Here is an 18,359-nt window from a genome sequence, read left to right on the forward strand (position 1 = left end):
ATAATTCAATTTATATAATATAAATATATTGATATATTTATAATTTATATTTATATATTAAATATATAATATCTTATATATTATATATAAATATATAATATATAATTCAGTAAATATATTATTATATATTATATCTAAATATATATTATATATAAGTTATATTACATACATGTACACATACATATATATTTATGTATTATATTTATATTATATACTATATTATTTAATATTTAATATTTTAATATATAAAATATTAACATATATGTGAAATATTATTATATAGGTTATATATAGATATATATAGATTATATATAGATAAATAGATTCAAGGAATTAGATCTGATATACAGAGTACCTGAAGAACTATGGACAGAGGTTCGTGACATTGTACAGGAGGCAGTGATCAAGACCACCCCAAGAAAAAGAAATGTAAAAAGGCAAAATGGTTGTCTGAGGAGGCCTTATAAATAGCTGTGAAAAGAACAGAAATGAAAGGCAAAGGAGAAAAGGAAAGATATACCCATTTGAATGCAGAGTTCCAAATAGCAAGGAGAGATAAGGAAGCCTTCCTCAGTGATCAATGCAAAGAAATAGAAGAAAACAGTAGAATGGGAAAGACTAGAGACCTCTTCAAGAAAATTAGAGATACCAAGGGAACATTTCATGCAAAGATGGGCACAATAAAGGACAAAAATGTTAGGGACCTAACAGAAGCAGAAGATATTAAGAAGAGGTGGTAAGATTACAAAGAAAACGATACAAAAAAAGATCTTCATGACTCAGATAATCATGATGGTATGATCACTCACCTAGAACCAGACATCCTGGAATGTGAAGTCAAGTGGGCCTTAGGAAGCATCACTACAAGCAAAGCTAGTGGAGGTGATGGAATTCCAGTTGAGCTATGTCAATTCCTAAAAGATAATACTGTGAAAGTGACAGCAAATTTGGAAAACTCAGCAGTGGCCACAGGACTGGAAAAGGTCAGTTTTCATTCCAACCCCGAAGAACAGCAATGCCAAAAAAACTTCAAACTACTGCACAATTGCACTCATCTCACATGCTAGGAAAGTCATGTGCAAAATTCTCCAAGCCAGGCTTCAACAGTACATGAACCATGAACTTCCAGATGTTCAAGCTGGATTTAGAAAAGGCAGAGGAACCAGAGATCAAATTGCCAACATCTGCTGGATCATCGAGAAAGCAAGAGAGTTCCAGAAAAACATCTCTTTCTGGTTTATTGACTACACCAAAGCCTTTGATTGTGTGGATCACAGCAGACTGTGGAGAATTCTTAAAGAGATGGGAATACCAGACCACCTGACCTGCCTCTTGAAAAACCTGTATGCAGGTCAAGAAGCAACAGTTAGAACTGGACATGGAACAACAGACTGGTTCCGAATCGGGAAAGGAGTATGTCAAGGCTGTATATTGTCACCCTGCTTATTTAACTTCTATGCAGAGTACATCATGAGAAATACTGGGCTAGATGAAGCACAAGCTGGAATCAAGATTGCCGGGAAAAAATATCAATAACCTCAGATATGCAGATGACATCACCCTTATGGCAGAAGGTGAAGAAGAACTAAAGAGCCTCTTGATGAAAGTGAAAGAGGAGAGTGAAAAAGTTGGCTTAAAGCTCAACATTCAGAAAACTAAGATCATGGCATCTGGTCCCATCACTTCATGGGAAATAGATGGGGAAACAGTGGAAGCAGTGACAGACTTTCTTTTTTGGGGCTCCAAAATCACTGCAGATGGTGACTGCACCCATGAAATTAAAAGACACTCGTTCCTTGGAAGGAAAGTTATGACCAACCTAGCCAGCTTATTAAAAAGCAGAGACACTAACTTTGCCAACAAAGGTCCATCTAGTCAAATCTATGGTTTTTCCAGTAGTCATGTATGGATGTGAGAGTTGGACCATAAAGAAAGCTGAGAGCCAAAGAATTGATGCTTTTGAACTCTGGTGTTGAAGAAGACTCTTGAGAGTCCCTTGGACTGCAAGGAGATCCAACCAGTTCATCCTAAAGAAAATCAGTCCTGAATATTCATTGGAAGGACTGGTGTTGAAGCTGAAACTCTACTACTTTGGCCACCTGATGCCAAGAACTGACTCATCCAAAAAGACCCTGATGCTGGGGAAAGATTGAAGGCGGGAGGAGAAGGGGACAACAGAGGATGAGATGGTTGGGTGGCATCACCAACTCAATGGACATGAGTTTGAGTAAATTCTAGGAGTTGGTGATGGACAGGGAGGCCTGGCTGTAGTCCATGGGGTCGCAGAGAGTCAGAAACCACTGAGCGACCTAACTGAACTGAATTGATCCAGCTCAACACGCCATCCATACATAGACACATCTATTTAATACTGACAGTTTATCTTTCACCCACCAGCCATCCATTTGTCCAATCACATTCCACTTTCCACCCTTCCACTATTCATCCAGCGACCATCCACTTTCCATCACCTATCTTCCAGTCTACTCTATCCATCCACCACCTGTGAACAGCTATCTGCATTCACCTGCCACTCATCACATCTTTGCACCACCAACCATCGAGCCTCTGCCCACCAGCCACCATCTAGTCATTCATGCAGCTCTCTGCCACCCGACGCTCATCAGTCGCACACCAGTCATCCTCCAGCCACCATCACTCCATTGCTGTCCACTCATTCATTCACTCGACATTTCCCATCAGCCCATTCCTCATCCATCCAGGGGCCAGCACAATACCCTCCATCACGCACCGTGCATCCAGGCTCATCTTCCCACCATCCTCCACACACCAGACACCAGGTGCCACCCGTCTGCCACCATCCACAGTCCACCAGCCTAGGAGGCAGGAGGGCCTGCCTGGACCCGGCCCCTGGACAAGCCAACTCCCGGCCCCGAAATGCAGGCAGCTGGGTGCAGCCCGAGCAGCATCTGGGGCGGAGAGGAGCCCCGCCCCCAGCGCACCGTTTCCTTGGGAAGTGGTCCGCACAAGCCCCCTTTCTGAGCGCCCACGGTCCTCAGGTCCTGGAGCTGGGTGTGTGGGAGGGGCCCGGCGCCGCCGAGGGGCCCAGGAGTCGCTGCGGGCGGGTCGGAGGTGAATGTGTAACCCTCCCGGCTGCCCCCACCCCGCCCGGTCACGTGGGCCCCGCGGGGCAAAGTCTCAGGGTCCGAGACGCCGAAGTCCGGCGGGATGGGCGCGCGGGGCCGGGTGCTGCTGTGGCTGCAGCTGTGCGGTAAGGGAGTTGGGGGGTGGCGCGCCGGGGGCCCGACGCACCCTGAGACCCGTGTCCCCGAGGGGTGCGCGGCGGGAGCGCGAGGGGCTGCGGAAGCCGGCCGGCCGCCCGGCCCCTCCTTGCGCAGCGCCCGCGGGGCCGAGCGGGAGGCTCCCCGGAGCCGCAGGGCCAGACCGACGGCCGGCCGCGCCCGCGCTCCGCCCCTACCCCTCCGAAGCTGGCCCCCGGCCCCAGGGGGGCGCCTCTGACCCCCGCGTGGCCCGTAGGCGGGGGCGCGTCCTCGGAGCGGCCCCCTACGCCCGGGAGCTGTGAGAACTGCAGCCGGTCCCGGTTCCCCTCTCTGAGCCCTGGGCAGATCCGGCCTGCCGCCCGCCCCCGCCCGGTCCCCCAGTTTCTTCCCCTGGGCCGAGGCCTCCCTGCCCCGATGGCCTCAGTCCTGTGGTTGCCACCATTCTGGCAGGGCGAACTGGGGGCGGGCAAGGAGGCGATCTTGGGGCGGTGAGTCCCTGAGGAAGGCAGGTTTGAACCGGCTCTGCAGATTCAGTAGAAGTTGGGGAGCCTCGGGGCCTGGACCCTCTAGCTCCAGGTCTCTCTGGATGAGGTCCTCCTTCCTGGCACTGGGGGTTCCAGGCAGGAACCCCAGCGCTCAGCCGGCCCCTCCCCAGCCCTGACTCAGGCCGCCTACAAAGTCTGGGTCCCCAACACCAACTTTGACGATGCCACCAACTGGAGCCAGAACCGGACCCCATGCACGGGTGCTGCTGTCGAGTTTCCCGCGGACAAGGTGCCTGACCCCACTCCTGGGGCCCTGGGGGCGGGGGGACTGGGTCCCGGCGTGGTCCAGGCCCCGGACCCCAGTGACGGGGGGCACTTGCTGACATCCCTTCTGCCTGCAGACGCTGTCGGTCCTGGTGCGAGAAGGTCACAGCATCTCAGACATGGTGAGCAGGGCTGGGAATGGGCCCCCAGTGGGAAGGGGGCCTGTGGGTCCCGCCCTGGTCAACTTGAGGCCTCTTCCTGACCGGCCTCCACCTGGGGGGCAGACCCTTCAATGCACTAGCTCTTACCCTGTGGAGGGGTTTCTGGAAGAGTGGGGAACCACATGGGAGGGGACATCGGTCATACAGTCGCAGCCCCGGCTGCGCCCAGCTCCGGAGGGGGTGTGGGGGCACCTCCTGTCCCTCCTGCCCCTGCCTTCGCCCAGGAGCCTGTCCTCTCCAGGTTTGCCCCAGGGAAGCCCCTCTCCCCACCCCACTAAAGCCTTTCCCTGTCCTGTGCATCGGAACTCCATCAGGGGACCTTTTTCTCAAACTGATTCACAGTGTGAGTTCCAGGGTGGGGTCCTCACCCAGAGGCCACTGAACTTTATGGGTGAGCGGGGGCCACCGGTGGCCTAGGAGGCCTGGGCACCACTCACTCTGCTGCCCAGATGCAGGGTCTGGGTACCCCTTATTTCCACCTGGAGGCAGCTAGGTTAATTGATGGTTTTCGAAAGCGGCATTAATTCTGGGAGTCTGGCCCCATGGGGGGACAGGGCAGGGGGCGTTAGAGACCCCAGCCCTCACCTGCAGCCTGGGAAGGGGACCTCGGGCAGGATGTGCTGGTTCCTGTAGATCCCGGGTCCAGACGCCCTTCCCATGTGTCCAACCCAAAGACTAAGGTATGGAGGGGCCAGTGAGGGGGACGAGGAAGTGGCAGAGCCGTGGCCACACTCAGGAGCCCCCACAGCCCTGGCGACCGTGGCAACCAGGCAGGGGCCTGGAGAGGGCAGGGGGTGCCTGGAACTGGCGGGAACCCGCATATAGAGGAGTCAGTTGGAGAGGGGGGTGCTGGGACTTGGGGGTCCCTTCTGGCCGTCTTAGTTGCCTGGATGATCTCCTTGGGGAGTTCAGTTCTGTTCAGTTCAGTTCAGTCGCTCAGTCGTGTCCGACTCTTTGCGACCCCATGAACCACAGCATGCCAGGCCTCCCTGTCCATCACCAACTCCCGGAGTCCACCCAAACCCATGTCCATTGAGTCGGTGATGCCATCCAACCATCTCATCCTCTGTCATCCCCTTCTCCTCCTGCCCTCAATCTTTCCCAGCATCAGGATCTTTTCAAATGAGTCAGCTCTTTGCATCAGGTGGCCAAAGTACTGGAGTTTCAGCTTTAGCATCATTCCTTCCAAAGAACACCCAGGACTGATCTCCTTTAGGATGGACTGGTTGGATCTCCTTGCAGTCCAAGGGACTCCCAAGAGTCTTCTCCAACACCACAGTTCAAAAGCATCCATTCTTCGGCGCTCAGGTTTCTTTATAGTCCAACTCTCACATCCATGCATGACTACTGGGAAAACCATCGCCTTGACGAGACAGACCTTTGTCGGCAAAGCAACGTCTCTGCCCCTTCTGGCCGTCTTGGTTGCCTGAATGATCTCCCTGGGGAGTGCCTGGGGAATCTCAAAAGAGACAACAGTCATGCATTCATTCAGCCCTCAGTCCCTCTCTCTGCCCTGTCCTTCCCCTGGCCCAGCCAGCCCTCCTCTTTGTCCCGCACGTCTGTACCCCTTGCACGGCCCCTTGGGGCACCCCCCTTACTTCCCCTGCTTATGCTCTGCCAGGAGAGGTCAGCCTGCGGAGGTCCTGGGTGGAAACAGCCCAGGGGCATGGAGACGAGGGGCCGAAAGGACCCAGTGCTGCCTGAGGGCCCTCCTCCAGCCCTACTTGTGGGGCCCCAGTGTGGTCCAGCTGCTGAGATGTCACCTGTGACAAGGCACAGCAACTCAGTGATTTAATTTGCATTTTCTTGGTTTGGAACGTGGGCTTCCCAGGTGGTAAAGAATCTGCCTGCAATCCAAGAGACCCGGGTTCAATTCCTGGGTCAGGAAGATCCACTGGAGGAGGAAATGGCAACCCACTCCAGTATTCTTGCCTGGAGAATCCCATGGACAGAGGAGCCTGGCGGGCTACAGTCCACGGGGTCTCAAAGAATCAGACACAACTTAGCAACTAACAGCTTCACTTTTCACTTTGGTTTGGAACATCTCTCCCTGGGATTTTTCTCTTCCTGAACACCTCCCCTCCCATTTCTGGGCAGATTGCCCAGGAATCTATTATTTTCTACCCATTAATTGTCGAGTTACTGCAAATGTCTTCTCACTATGGACTCTGCCTGTGTTTCCCTTTGCTGATAAGAAAACACCATTATTAATCTATCAGATGCAAGATCGGTTGCTTTAAACCTGTGTTTTCGGTGTTTTGTTTAAGCGTCTCTTCCTTGCTTCTCGGTAAAACCATAATCAGCCATATATTATGTCTATCGGGTCATGGGTTTCCCATCAGGGGCACATGTCTGAGTCAGACGCTAACTAGGGAACCAGCTGTATTCTTCTCCTTGGATTAAGCCCAGTTTCTCATGTCCCCCTCCAACCACCAGCCTTGCCCCTTGCTTTGTGGCACTGGGGTCACTGTTCGCCAGCTGCCCAAGGTGTGGTGGGGGTTCTCTTCGAGCTTTGCCTGCAGTTCCTTTGATCTTTCTGCCTGTTCTGCCAGCACCGCAGTGTTCCCACTCAGGCTCTGTGAGTTGTCTTAAAAGCCACTGGGTCAATTTCCCCTGCCTCTCCCCCACTCTGAGAGGTCAACCCTCAGAGGACCCAGGTGGAAACCGGCCACCCTGCACCTTCTTCACCCTTCTGTTTCAAGGTTGACTAGTTCTTTGTGGATCTGACTGTTGCAGAGACATCATAGTGTAGGTTTATCAGGTAACACCAGTTCAGTTCAGTTCAGTTCAGTTCAGTTCAGTCGCTCAGTCGTGTCCGACTCTTTGCGACCCCATGAATCGCAGCACTCCAGGCCTCCCTGTTCATCACCATCTCCCAGAGTTCACTCAGACTCACATCCATCGAGTCAGTGATGCCATCCAGCCATCTCATCCTCGGTCGTCCCCTTCTCCTCCTGCCCCAATCCCTCCCAGCATCAGAGTCTTTTCCAAGGAGTCAACTCTTCGCATGAGGTGGCCAAAGTACTGGAGTTTCAGCTTTAGCATCATTCCTTCCAAAGAAATCCCAGGGCTGATCTCCTTCAGAATGGACTGGTTGGATCTCCTTGCAGTCCAAGGGACCCTCAAGAGTCTTCTCCAACACCACAGTTCAAAAGCATCGATTCTTCGGCGCTCAGCTTTCTTCACAGTCCAACTCTCACATCCTTAGATGACCACTGGAAAAACCATAGCCTTGACTAGACGGACCTTTGTTGGCAAAGTAATGTCTCTGCTTTGAATATGCTATTTAGGTTAGTCATAACTTTCCTTCCCAGGAGCAAGCATCTTTTAATTTCATGGCTGCAATCACCATCTGCAGTGATTTTGGCCACCCAAACCCTGGAATTTGATTGGGAATGAATGACAACTTTATATATGCAAGTCATCTGCTTGAGAGCATGGATTTTCTCTTCAAATATTTCAGGTCATTGGCTATAAAACTCTTTACTAGAGGCTTAAAATGGTGCACGTAGAGGTTTTGTGTAGTAGTGGCTAATTTATAAATCCTTTATATAGTTTGGTTCCTATTGTGAATGGTGCCCTATTTTTAAGAATGATATCGTCTATGTGGTTATCTTTGTAAACAATGACCATTTGTTCCTCTTCCTTTCCAGTCCCAACTCCTTTTTATTTCCTTTTCTTTCTTTATATCATTGTCCAGGACCTCTACCCCTATGTTAAACAAAAGTCACGAAAACAGGCCTTCTTGTCTTGTTCCAGCATAAAAGAGAGGACATGTCGAGGTGCTCCACTGTGTAATGTTTGCTGTAGGGCTTTGTAGATAACTTTATTTAATTGTGGAAATTCTAATCTATTTCTAGTTTGCTGGCAGCTTTTTGAAAAATCATAGATGGGTTGCTGAACTTCCCAGTTGTTTTTTTTCCTACATTGACTGAGATGTAACCCCCCCTCCCCGCTGTAGCCTGTTAATGGGGTTTTCTGAGGCGGAACCGTCCTTGTGAGGCGCATGCCTTCCTGGCACCCTCCTTCAGGTGCAGGTCGAAGTGTGCCTCTTCAAGACACTTGCCTTCCCTGTCACGCTGATTTCGTGAGACTCTCCACTGCCATCTGCTGGGACACCTTCGCACACGCTGCAGAGAACTCAGGATGGGGGCCTTTCTCATCCCTTCCTTCCAATACGTTATTGGATCCAATCAGCTAATATTTTATTTAGAATCTTCGCAATTTTGTTTGTAAGTCAACTGAGCCTATAATTTTTTTCCTTTTGTCATTCATTTGGTTTTGGTTTGTTTATTGTTGGTTGCAGGGGGGCTTTGCTCCTGAGGGGACCTTCCCTTGTCGCAGGGGGTCTTTGCTCCTGAGGGGACCTTCCCTTGTCGCAGGGGGTCTTTGCTCCTGAGGGGACCTTCCCTTGTTGCGGGGGGCTGCTCCTCTTTCTGGTACACGGGCTTCTTGTCCCAGTGGCTTCTCTTGCGGAGCACAGGCTCCAGGGCGCACAGGCTCAGCTGCTCCGTGGCGTGTGGAATCGCCCCCAACCAGGAACCGAAGCTGTGTCCCCTGCGTTGGCAGGTGGGCTCTTATCTACTGCACCACCAGGGAAGTGCCTTCATTTGGTTTTGGAATGAAGATTACAGTGGCCTCATAAAATGGACTGGTGATTTTTCAGTCTTTTTCTGTTTTCCAGAACAACTTCGGGAAGAAGAAATTAAATTTTACTTGAAGGTTTAGCAAAGCTCACCTATAAAACCCTTGGTTGGACTGGGAATTTGGGGAATAGGACGTCTTTGACTGACATTTAAAATTCTTTAATGCTTACTTGTCTGTTCAAATTCCCTATTGCCTCTTGCATCAACTTTGATATTTTAAACTTTCCTAGAAATTGGTATATTTCATTTAGGTGTTTGGCAGTCTTACTGATTTCTTAACCTTCTCAGATAGAAAATACCTATCTGTATTTTCCCTTCAAGTGAGGTCTTTACTGTATGTCCATGACCTTGCGGTCTCTCCCTCCCCCATCACATTTTAAACCTTGATTTAAACATTTATTAAGAGACAGCAGTAAGTATTTTTCTTATTTCATCATGAAAGTATTTCACAAAAGTATTTCATCACCCTCCTTCCCGTATCTCTTCTTAGCTTCTGGATTCTGTCCTTCTTTCTTTCTCCAGGCATGTTTTCAGCGTAGGTTTGTGTGTGGCAATCCTTCTGAAGTTTTTCAGGCTTAGAGATCGTTTTATTATTCTTTAATATATGACACACTGTTCTGGAGGGCAGGGCCATGTCCAGGGCAGTGTCTGCTCTGCTGACTTGGGACGTCTTCAGGCAGCCTGTTCCGCTGTCCGTGTGCGTCCTTGCTGAGAAACCCAATCCTTGAATGTTTTTCCTTCCTGGGTGATTTCTTTCCCTCTGCTGCTTTTACAGCGTTCTCTTTGTCTTTGATATTCATAAACAGAGCATTATGTGATTTTCCTTATTTGGCATTCAGTGAGACCTTTCTGGAGAAGGCAAAGGCAACCCACTCCAGTACTCTTGCCTGGAAAATCCCATGGATGGAGGAGCCTGGTAGGCTGCAGTCCATGGGGTCGCGAAGTTGGACACGACTGAGCGACTTCACTTTCACTTTTTACTTTCATGCATTGGAGAAGGAAATGTCAACCCACTCCAGTATTCTTGCCTGGAGAGTCCCAGCGACTGGGGAGCCTGGTCTATGGATGGGGTCACAGAGTCGGACACGACTGAAGCGACTTAGCAGCAGCAGCAGAGAGCTTTCCTTTTTAAAGTTTTTTTTTTCTTTTTTACATACGTGGTTGGTGGTGCTGTGTGGGATGTTAGCTCCTTGACTAGGGACTGGACCCGAGCCCCTACACTGGGAGCAGGCTTAGCCACCGGGCTCCCAGGAAGTCCCCAGTGAGACCTTTCAGCCGAGGTTTCCCAGCTTTCCTCGGATGCAGAGAATTCCTCTTGCGGGTTTCTTCAGACGCGCCCTGGCCTTGTGTCCGAACGCTGGCGCTGGCGCCGAGCCCCCACCTCTCCTGGTTGTTCTCTCTCGGCCCTTTCCTGCTGTCTTTCAACTATGGCACTTACCGTGTATTATCCACACTCTCCGCTTTGGCTCGGTTGAAAACCAAGTTCTTGTTGGAGCGTCACACTTCGGATACCCACCGCCCCTCCCGAGGCGCCTGCGCCCCTCGGTCCCCAGGGCTCGGCCCTGGCGCCTGCAGGGGTGGGGGGCGTCTGCCTGGCTGGCACAGGACTGCACCCCCAGCCGCGGCCGAAGCTCGCCCGTGACCTTCACTCTGCCCGGGGTCAGCCTGCCGGTCAAGCCCAGTGCCTGGGGGGCTGAAGAGCAGACTCTGGGGAGCAAGCTGGGGCCTCTCCCCCGAGGGGCTGAGCGCCCGGGACCCCCACACCGAGCAGGCCCCGCCCTCACCTTCCGCCCGGACCCCACGGTGGGGTGGGGTGCCCCGCTCCGGGCCTTCACGCGGCCTGACACCCGAGGCCTAGGCGTCTGCTGGAAGGAGCTGCCCGCGCTGGAAGGGGGCGCGCGGCTCCGCGGCCCCACCACCCCGGTTCCCTCTTCCCCAGCCGCCCCGCGGCCCTTCCTCACGGTGAGGGCTGCTCCAGGGGCCCCGGCGGCTTGGCTTCGTGGAGCCGACGGGCCCTTGAATTGTAGTTTCTCAGGGGGCCGGCGGCCCTGACGAGAGCCACGCTGCCGCAAACTCCCCGCTCCCTCGGCCCAGCGGCCCCTCCGCCCGGGCGAAGTGCCCCCCGGCCCCGCCGTCAGCGGCCCAGTCGGCGGCCTAGACTCTCCCGCCCGCGGGGACGGGGCTCGGGGGTGGGCGCACAGCCGGACCCTCCGGTGCCCACCCGCCGCCTCAGCCCGTGCCTCCCGCAGCTCTTGCCGCTGGACGGGGAATTCGTCCTGGCCTCAGGAGCTGGGTTCGGCGCCGCGGACGCCGGCTCGCGCCCGGACTGCGGCACAGGTGAGGGGGGCGCGGGGCCGGGGGCGCGGGGCCGGGGGCCGCGGGGCGGGGGCCGCGGGACCGGGGGGCGCGGGGCCGGGGGGCGCGGGGCCGGGGGGCGGGGGGGCCGGGGGGCGGGGGCCGGGGGGCCGGGGGGGGCGGGGGCGGGGGGGCGGGGGCGGGGGGCGCGGGGCCGGGGGGGCGCGGGGGCGGGGGGGGGGGGGCGGGGGGCGCGGGGCCGGGGGGCGCGGGGCCGGGGGGCGCGGGGCCGGGGGGCGCGGCCGCGGGCGGGGCCGGCCTGGAGGGCGCGTTCCCGGCGCAGCTCAGGGTCGCGCGCCGCCCAGCAGCCCGCGCGCGCTTCCTCGACCCCGACCGCTTCCTGTGGCTCGACCCGCGCCTGTGGCGCCCGGGGGACGCGGCGCGCGGCCTCTTCTCCGTGGACGCCGAGCGCGTGCCCTGCCGCCACGACGACGTCGTCTTCCCGGCCGACGCCTCCTTCCGGGTGGGCCTGGGCCCGGGCGCCGGCACCGTGCGCGTCCGCAGCGTCCAGGCGCTGGGCCAGGTGGGCCGGGCGCGCGGGGGGCGGGCGGGGGTCTCCCCGGAGCGCCTCCCGCCCTGCTAGCCTGGCGGGTTCCGGGCGCTCAGGCGCGGTCTCCGCCCCGGCCGGCTCCCGGGCCCACCCGGCCACCTGCAGACGTTCGCGCGCGACGAGGACCTGGCGGCTTTCCTGGCGTCCCGCGCGGGCCGCCTGCGCTTCCACGGGCCGGGCGCTCTGAGCGTGGACCCCGAGGCCTGCGCGGACCCGTCGGGCTGCGTCTGCGGCAACGCCGAGGTGAGGGCGGCCCGCCGCGGGGCGGCTGGAGTGGCGCGCGGCCGGGCCCGGCGCTGGGCGGGAGGTCGGGCCTGTGCCGCTGCGCCCCGCCGTCTCCCGCTCGCTCTCTCCCAAGGCGCGCGGCGCTCTCTCCCGGTCTGGCCCTCGCCTTCTCCGCGCTGACACCCGCTCCCCGTTTGCAGGCGCAGCCGTGGATCTGCGCCGCACTGCTCCAACCCCTGGGTGGTGGCTGCCCCCAGGCCACATGCCTGGAGCCCCTCCGGCCCGAAGGGCAGTGCTGCGACCTCTGCGGTGAGGGCCCCGTCGCGCCCCTCAGAGCTGGGGCGGCGCGGCCACCCTGGCTCGTCCCAGCCTGTTTCCCTGCCGGGCTCGGACCTGCGGGGCTGACCCCTCCTTCCCTTCCTGCTGCAGGAGCTGTCGTGTCGCTGACCCACGGCTCTGCCTTTGACCTGCAACAGTACCGGGCGCGGCTGCTGCACGCCTTTCTGGCTCTGGTACTGAGGCCGCGCCCCCAGCCCGGCCCCCACCCTTCCGCCGCCGGGGTCTGGGAGCACCCCCTCCGCCGCCTCCTTGTTGCGTCCGCTTTCTGCCTGCAAAGCTCTTGTCCTTGTCCCCTTTGTCCCTGCAGGTCCGAGGGACGGAGTCCCCGGGCCAACTCTGTTTCCCTCTCCAGCCCCAGTACCAAGGGCTGCAAGTGGCCGTGTCCAAGGTTCTGCGCCCGCCCGGGCTCCGCGAAGCCTCGGGCACGAAGGCGGACACGGAGATCCAGGTGGTCCTGGTAGAGGCCGGGCCCGAGACAGGCGGCGCGGGGCGGCTGGCCCGGGCCCTCCTGGAGGACATCGCGGAGCACGGTAACCGCGGCGCCCCTCTGCCAGTACCCCCCCCAATCCTCCGTCCCGCCCCGCCCCGGGATTCTGAGCCAGCGCCCTGCGTTGCAGGCGAGGCCCTCGGAGTCCTCTCGGCGACCACTCGAGAGTCCGGCGCGCCCGTCTGGGGCGGCACGGCGGCGGGGCTGAACGCGCCGGCGCGCGCGGGGCTGGCGGGCGGCTTGGCGGCCTCGGGGCTGCTGGTGCTAATGGTGCTGCTGGCGGGGGCGCTGCTGCTGCTGCGCCGGGAGGGGAGGCTCAGGTACGCGGGGCTCGGGGACGCGGGCCGGGGGCTCGGGGCTCCAGTACGCGGGGCAGGCGTTCGGGGCTCGGGTGTGTCGGGCTCACACGCGTCCTCGCCTCCAGGTGGAGGAGGCGCGACGAGGCGGACCCCGCACGGGCCGGGGCGCCGCGGGGCTTCCACAACCCGCTGTTCTACGCGGCGGACTCCGCGGAGGCGGTGAGGGGCGCCCAGGGTCGGGGGTGCGGGACCTCCCTGCGGCTGGGCTCCCTGACTCTGCGCTCCCGCAGCTCCCGGCCCCGAAGTCGGACCAAAGGAGCTCCAGCCGCAGCTACTTCCTTAATCCGCTGTTTGGCGAAGGGGAGGCCGAGGCCTGAGCGGCCGCGTGACCGACCCCAGCCCCATCCAACGGGCATCGCGGGATCTCCCACCTTCTGCTGGCCTAGGATGGGGTGGCCTGGCCCAATAAAGCGATTTCTTGCACCTGCTGTCAGCGTGGACCACCCCCCTCCGCCCCCTCCCCCCCCCCCCCCCCGCGCCCGTCTGTCCCTGCCTGGTCGGAGTTGGGAGGGTCAGGGCGGATGGTGAGGGGTGGTCCTCAGAGCCCGTGCCCGCTGACGCCTAGCCACCCAGGGCGGTCCTGGGTGCTACGTATCGGCTGGGGCAGCCCAATGTTCTGGCCTGAGAAGGTCCTCCTGTAACTAGGACGGCCTGCTGTGTTCCGGAGGAGCCCAGGAAGAGGCCCTTACTAGGGGGGTGGTGGGGGGAGTCGGGAGCTGAAGGGAAGAGGATGGCAGAGCCGGCTGCCAGCTCCTCAGGCCCAGGTTGCATGGGCTGCGCCGGGGCCAGACAGTTGGGCCTGGACTTCCGACAGGCCAGGCACTGGCCCGCCCAGCAGGCTGGCCCAGCGGCACAGTGGGTCTGTCCCCTCTGCCGGCGGGGCCAGAGCTGCCCGCCTGCCGTGGTTGCAGGTGTCGGTGCGCTGGCGTGTGTCCTGACCGGTGGTGGCTCTGGTGGTGGAGGCCTTGAGGCCAGGCCTGGCCCGCACCCCCTCCTGCGGGCAGCTGTGAGGTCTGCAGTGGGTGAGGGCTGAGCTGCTTGGGGTAGGACCCTGACTTGGTAGGTAATGACGGGCCGGCATGGGATGGTGGTGTGTGTGTGTGTACGGATGCATGCCCAGCTTGAACTGTCAGGGAGACACCTGTGTGACCCGTGTTGGGGACACCTGTCCCCCTGAGGGTGACCACCCATGACCTGATGGTGAACTCACTCTTAAGCTCCCATCGCTCTGCTCTGCGGCCAGCACCTTGTGAAGCTCGCCCACATTGTGGGCGGTGGTTACTTACAATAGCTATTATCTCATTTAGAAAAGGCTCACCCTTGAGCACCTGTGTTTCAGACTGACAACAGGTGCTCCTGTGGGGCAGATGTCTGGGTGGGTGGGGGGGGGGGGGGGCAATGCCCCACGCGCTCTCTGACCCGGCTGCCTGGCTGTCCACCGCCTGCTCACCGTGGGCCTGCACTTGTGTTTGGTTTGCCAGGTGCTGGACGTTGCCTCAGGGGCGTCTGCCTGTGCCTTGTGTGGGGATGGGGAGGCGGCTCGGGGTGCCCCTGCCCCAGCAGGGGTGGTGGCGGACCCGCTGGCCGTGCTGACTGGTGGAGCTACAGGGGGCCCGGGATGCTTCCCAGGGATGGCGCGCCAGCTCTCTGTGTCCTGTCCATCCTCAGGGCCCCCTGCCCACGTGTCACCAAGAGCTTTCTGCGGGTCAGTGCACCCAGCCCGCCAGAGGCTCCTGGGCCCCCAGAGCTCTGCAACTGCCATGTACCCACCCCCTCCTCCCTGTGAGCGCCCCCTCCTCCCTGTGAGCGCCCCCTCCTGGGGATGGTCAGCCCGATCCCGTTTTCTCTCTTTGAAGCCTAGCAGGGACACCTGCCAGACAGCCCCCTCCCTCTAGCCAGAAGCCCACCCCGACCCTGCCTACCACCATGCAGGGCGTCCCCAGAGGCCCCCCGGGATCTGCGCAGGCGAGAGGTCCTGGCCCTGGAGGCTGGCTCCTGCCACATGGATTCCGTCCTCCACCGCTCCAAGGCAAGATGGTTCTTTCCAGCACAGGGTGGGCCTTCCAGTGCCGGGGCCCTCAGGCACCAGCTGACTGCGCGTGCCATTCAGACAAACCACCGAGAACTTTAAAACTGCCGTCTTCTGCTTTATTGACAGGTAAATTGTTCAAAAATGTTCTCACAATTCAATAATTACAAAGACTCAGACTTACATTAAAAAAGTAAAAACCAGAACCCCCAGCAGGTGCCAGCCCCAGCAGAAGGCCCGGGGGGGCGGGCAGGCCGCAGTGCCCATGTCGCTCAGTGCTGACTCATGGGAAATGCGTGTCTTCCACAGCGTCGCGAGGACGTCCGCTGGCAGAGGGCAGAAGGAAGCCTGCCGGTGGCTCATGGCGAGCTTTCAGAGGCCGCCCCAGGCCCTGGCGCCGGGAGGGGAGGCAGAAGCGCGCAGGGTGTGGGGTGGAGTGTGGCGGTGTCTACACCATCCAGTAGAGGGCACGAATCATGCGGGGCAGGGCGCCCCTGGGCGCGGCCTCTCGGCCCGTGGGCACAGGGCCCAGCTACCCGCCACCCACTGGTTTCAGGGCAGGAGGCTGAGCAGTGGAAGCGAGCAGGACAGAGCACAGCTGACTTCACAGTAGTAGAGACTGGTGAACAGGTGGCTGTGACTGGGAATGGACTGACTTGGGAGGGCCTCTGTCCACGGCTACGAGGTCGGCAGGAGGACTTCCGCCTCTGACTATGTACAGGCTAAATGAACAAAAAGGCCACGAACTAACCTCCACGTTTCCTGTCTTCAAGACTCTAGTGACACTGGGAATGGCATACGACTTCCTACGATGCTCCTAAGCGCCTAGGAAACGGTTTCAGGGAATGGGCTGGAAGCGGCACCGAGGCCGTCCTGAGCTGCCTGCGTCCCGCAGGGGCTGTGGCTGGCCCTGGGTGGGTGGGAGGGGCCGGGGGCATCCTTCATGTGCAAACGGAGCCGCATCACCTCACAGCTGCGCAGACGGTGATCTGGTCTACCACCAGACAGTGCGGCACGGAATTGGTCGTTAATATAATAAAGCATTTTCTCCATCTCCATATCTACACGTCGACTCTACGTCTCCTTGGACAACACTGGAGGCTCAGCTCAGTCTTGGCACTGGCGCTGGAGGCCGCCCGGGCCCCGGCCCTGTGGCGGGAGCCAGCGGCTTCAGGCGTCTCGGGACGGCTGCTCCAGACCCTCGAGGGGCAGCTGGCTCCTGTGGGGGGAGTTGGGGCTGGGCGGGCCGCTGGGGTTGGAGCTGTTGGATGGAGTTGAGTGTTTGGTGGAATCTGAGTCAGGCTGTGAAGACAGAATGGGGAGAGCGTGAGAACCATCGCCTGGGCCTGCAAGGGCAGCTGCCTGGGCAGGGGCAGCCCCGCGGTCTCCTTCTGAGATACGAGGACACACTCGCTACAGACTTCTCATGTGGCCCCTGCTGGAGAGATCACAAACCAAGGCCCAGCACCACCGATAACTCATGCAACTATTACAAAAAGGAGTAACTCTGCCGTGAAGAAACCAGGCAGTGTGGCAACCAAGTGGTCCAAGGTCACAGACGTGAGGCTCTTTCATGGTAAAAGCACAGGGGAGAGAGAGGAACTTTCTCCACGTGACAAAGGTGTCAGTGAGCAGCCCACTAACTTCACGCCCAGTGGTGAAAGGCAAAGCTCCCCGTTCAAAGCAGGAACGAGGCCAGGCTGCTGCCATCACTGCTGCTCAATACCGTGCTACAAGGTCCAGCCACTGGGTGAGTAAAGATGGCATCCACGAGGGAAAGAGAAGGAAAAGCATCTCTGCTCACAGCTGACCAGACTCTGTAGGGATAAAAACACTAAAGAGCTTAACGAGTTCAGTAAAGCTGCAGGATGCAAGGTCAACCCCAAAATCAGTTCTGCTTCTATACACCAGCAATGAGCAATCTGAAAAGGAAACTAAGAAAACAATTCCAATAGCATCCAAAAGGGTAAAGTATATCTAAGAATAGGTTTAACCAGAGGTGACAGATCTGTATACTAAGACCATAAACACTGCTGAAAAAATTTTAAAAAGACCACCTGAATAAATCAAAAGGCATCCCATCTTCATGGACTGGAAGACTACTGTTAAGATGGCAACATTCCCCACGTGATCAACCTACAGATTCAATGTAGTCCTTCCCAAATTCCTAAAGGACTTTTTGGGGGAGGCATAGAACTGGAAAAGCCAATCCTGAAATTCACATAGAATAGCAGAGGACCCAGAAGAGTCAAAAGAAAACTGCATAAGAAAAAGCTGGAGGACTCACACTTCCCAAACTCACTACTTCAAAATGTACCACTGGGACTCGCCTGCCAATTCAGGGGACACAAGTTCGATGCCTGGTCGGGAAACTAAGATCTCACACACCGCGGGCCGACTAAGCCCATGCTCCACAGCAGGAGCAGCCACCATGAAGAGGAGCCTGCGCACCGGCAGAGAGCAGGCCCCACTCACTGTAACCAGAGAAAGCCCGGGCAGCAACCGAGACTCAGGCAGCCACCAATAAATAAAGCTGAGGGAGAAGCTAAGAGACTGTCCTGAAAATGGGGGACGAACAGATGCGTTGTGCTAGCTCTCAGGTTACAGGTGGTGCAGCAGAGGCTCCAGGAATAGAAACATGAAAAGAATTTAACAAATACTAAAGGGTAACCCTACAGGATAGAGGGAAGTTAAGTGGTGCCATGTGCTTTAGAGAGAAAGCGGCTCAGATCTCACCCACATACGCTAAGACACACTTACACGCTCTCACACTCCCTCAGACACTTTCACAACACAATGACAGAAAGGAAAAGCCTGCCAAGTTCTCAGAGAGAAAGAGAATTTATCTTAATTGAAAAAGAGAGACTAGACTGTATAAGAACTAAAAATTTCTATGTGTTATATTTCTATACGACAATACCTTTACAATTAAAGACAAAATTAAAACGTCAGTGATACTGGGAAAAGTACTCGCAACAGGTAATACCCACAATCTATGAAGAGTTTCTGTGAACAAGTAGGAGGAGACAGTCCCTCAAGAGCAGCTGGGTGAAGGGTGCAGAGGTGGACTTGGAGGAGCAAACAGCCAACCCTCAAACCTGGAGCTCCGGGTGGGCCAGGAAGGTGAAGGACTCGTGTGGTTGGAGCCCTATTTCTG

General features: G+C 57.2%; 2 protein-coding genes across 12 annotated transcripts in view; one reads left to right on the forward strand and one right to left on the reverse strand.

Moving 5' to 3' along the window:
- The first annotated feature begins 3,161 nt into the window (after nucleotides 1-3,161).
- AMN (amnion associated transmembrane protein) lies at nucleotides 3,162-16,262 on the forward strand. 8 transcript variants are annotated; one of them, XR_006056935.1, is made up of 12 exons: nucleotides 3,162-3,232; nucleotides 3,898-4,016; nucleotides 4,129-4,173; nucleotides 11,108-11,195; nucleotides 11,519-11,736; nucleotides 11,869-12,006; nucleotides 12,189-12,297; nucleotides 12,418-12,500; nucleotides 12,635-12,857; nucleotides 13,239-13,332; nucleotides 13,404-14,878; nucleotides 15,106-16,262. XR_006056935.1 is itself a non-coding variant. In XM_042235539.1 (12 exons), exons 1-12 carry the CDS (start codon nucleotides 3,190-3,192, stop codon nucleotides 13,488-13,490), a joined length of 1,437 nt encoding a protein of 478 aa, XP_042091473.1. In that variant the 5' UTR covers nucleotides 3,162-3,189; the 3' UTR covers nucleotides 13,491-13,596. The 8 variants fall into 8 exon arrangements, 6 of the variants coding, with proteins under 6 accessions (XP_042091473.1, XP_027813237.1, XP_042091471.1 ...); XR_006056936.1 differs by having other exon boundaries at nucleotides 15,222-16,262; XM_042235539.1 differs by lacking the exon at nucleotides 15,106-16,262 and adding an exon at nucleotides 12,945-13,134 and having other exon boundaries at nucleotides 13,404-13,596.
- Nucleotides 15,308-18,359, reverse strand: part of CDC42BPB (CDC42 binding protein kinase beta) — a 103,025-nt gene continuing 99,973 nt past the window's right edge. For 3 of the 4 annotated variants that reach the window (XM_027957437.3, XM_042235533.2, XM_042235536.2), the window contains exon 37: nucleotides 15,308-16,504. In XM_027957437.3, coding sequence (XP_027813238.2) covers nucleotides 16,373-16,504 — 132 coding nt within the window. In that variant the 3' untranslated portion in view covers nucleotides 15,308-16,372. The remainder of the gene's footprint in view (nucleotides 16,505-18,359) is intronic. The other variant, XM_042235535.2, reaches the window with a different exon arrangement.

The sequence above is a fragment of the Ovis aries genome, chromosome 18, assembly GCF_016772045.2.
Source record: "Ovis aries strain OAR_USU_Benz2616 breed Rambouillet chromosome 18, ARS-UI_Ramb_v3.0, whole genome shotgun sequence".
Classification (NCBI taxonomy): Eukaryota; Metazoa; Chordata; class Mammalia; order Artiodactyla; family Bovidae; genus Ovis; species Ovis aries.

Excerpts from the sequence above, each read along its gene's own strand:
- AMN (XM_042235537.1), top strand. The coding sequence starts at position 3,190 with ATGGGCGCGCGGGGCCGGGTGCTGCTGTGGCTGCAGCTGTGCG. Across the intron at positions 11,196-11,518 it reads GCGCCCGGACTGCGGCACAG|CAGCCCGCGCGCGCTTCCTC; the intron begins GTGAGGGGGGCG and ends CGCGCCGCCCAG. Across the intron at positions 12,298-12,417 it reads GCAGTGCTGCGACCTCTGCG|GAGCTGTCGTGTCGCTGACC; the intron begins GTGAGGGCCCCG and ends TTCCTGCTGCAG.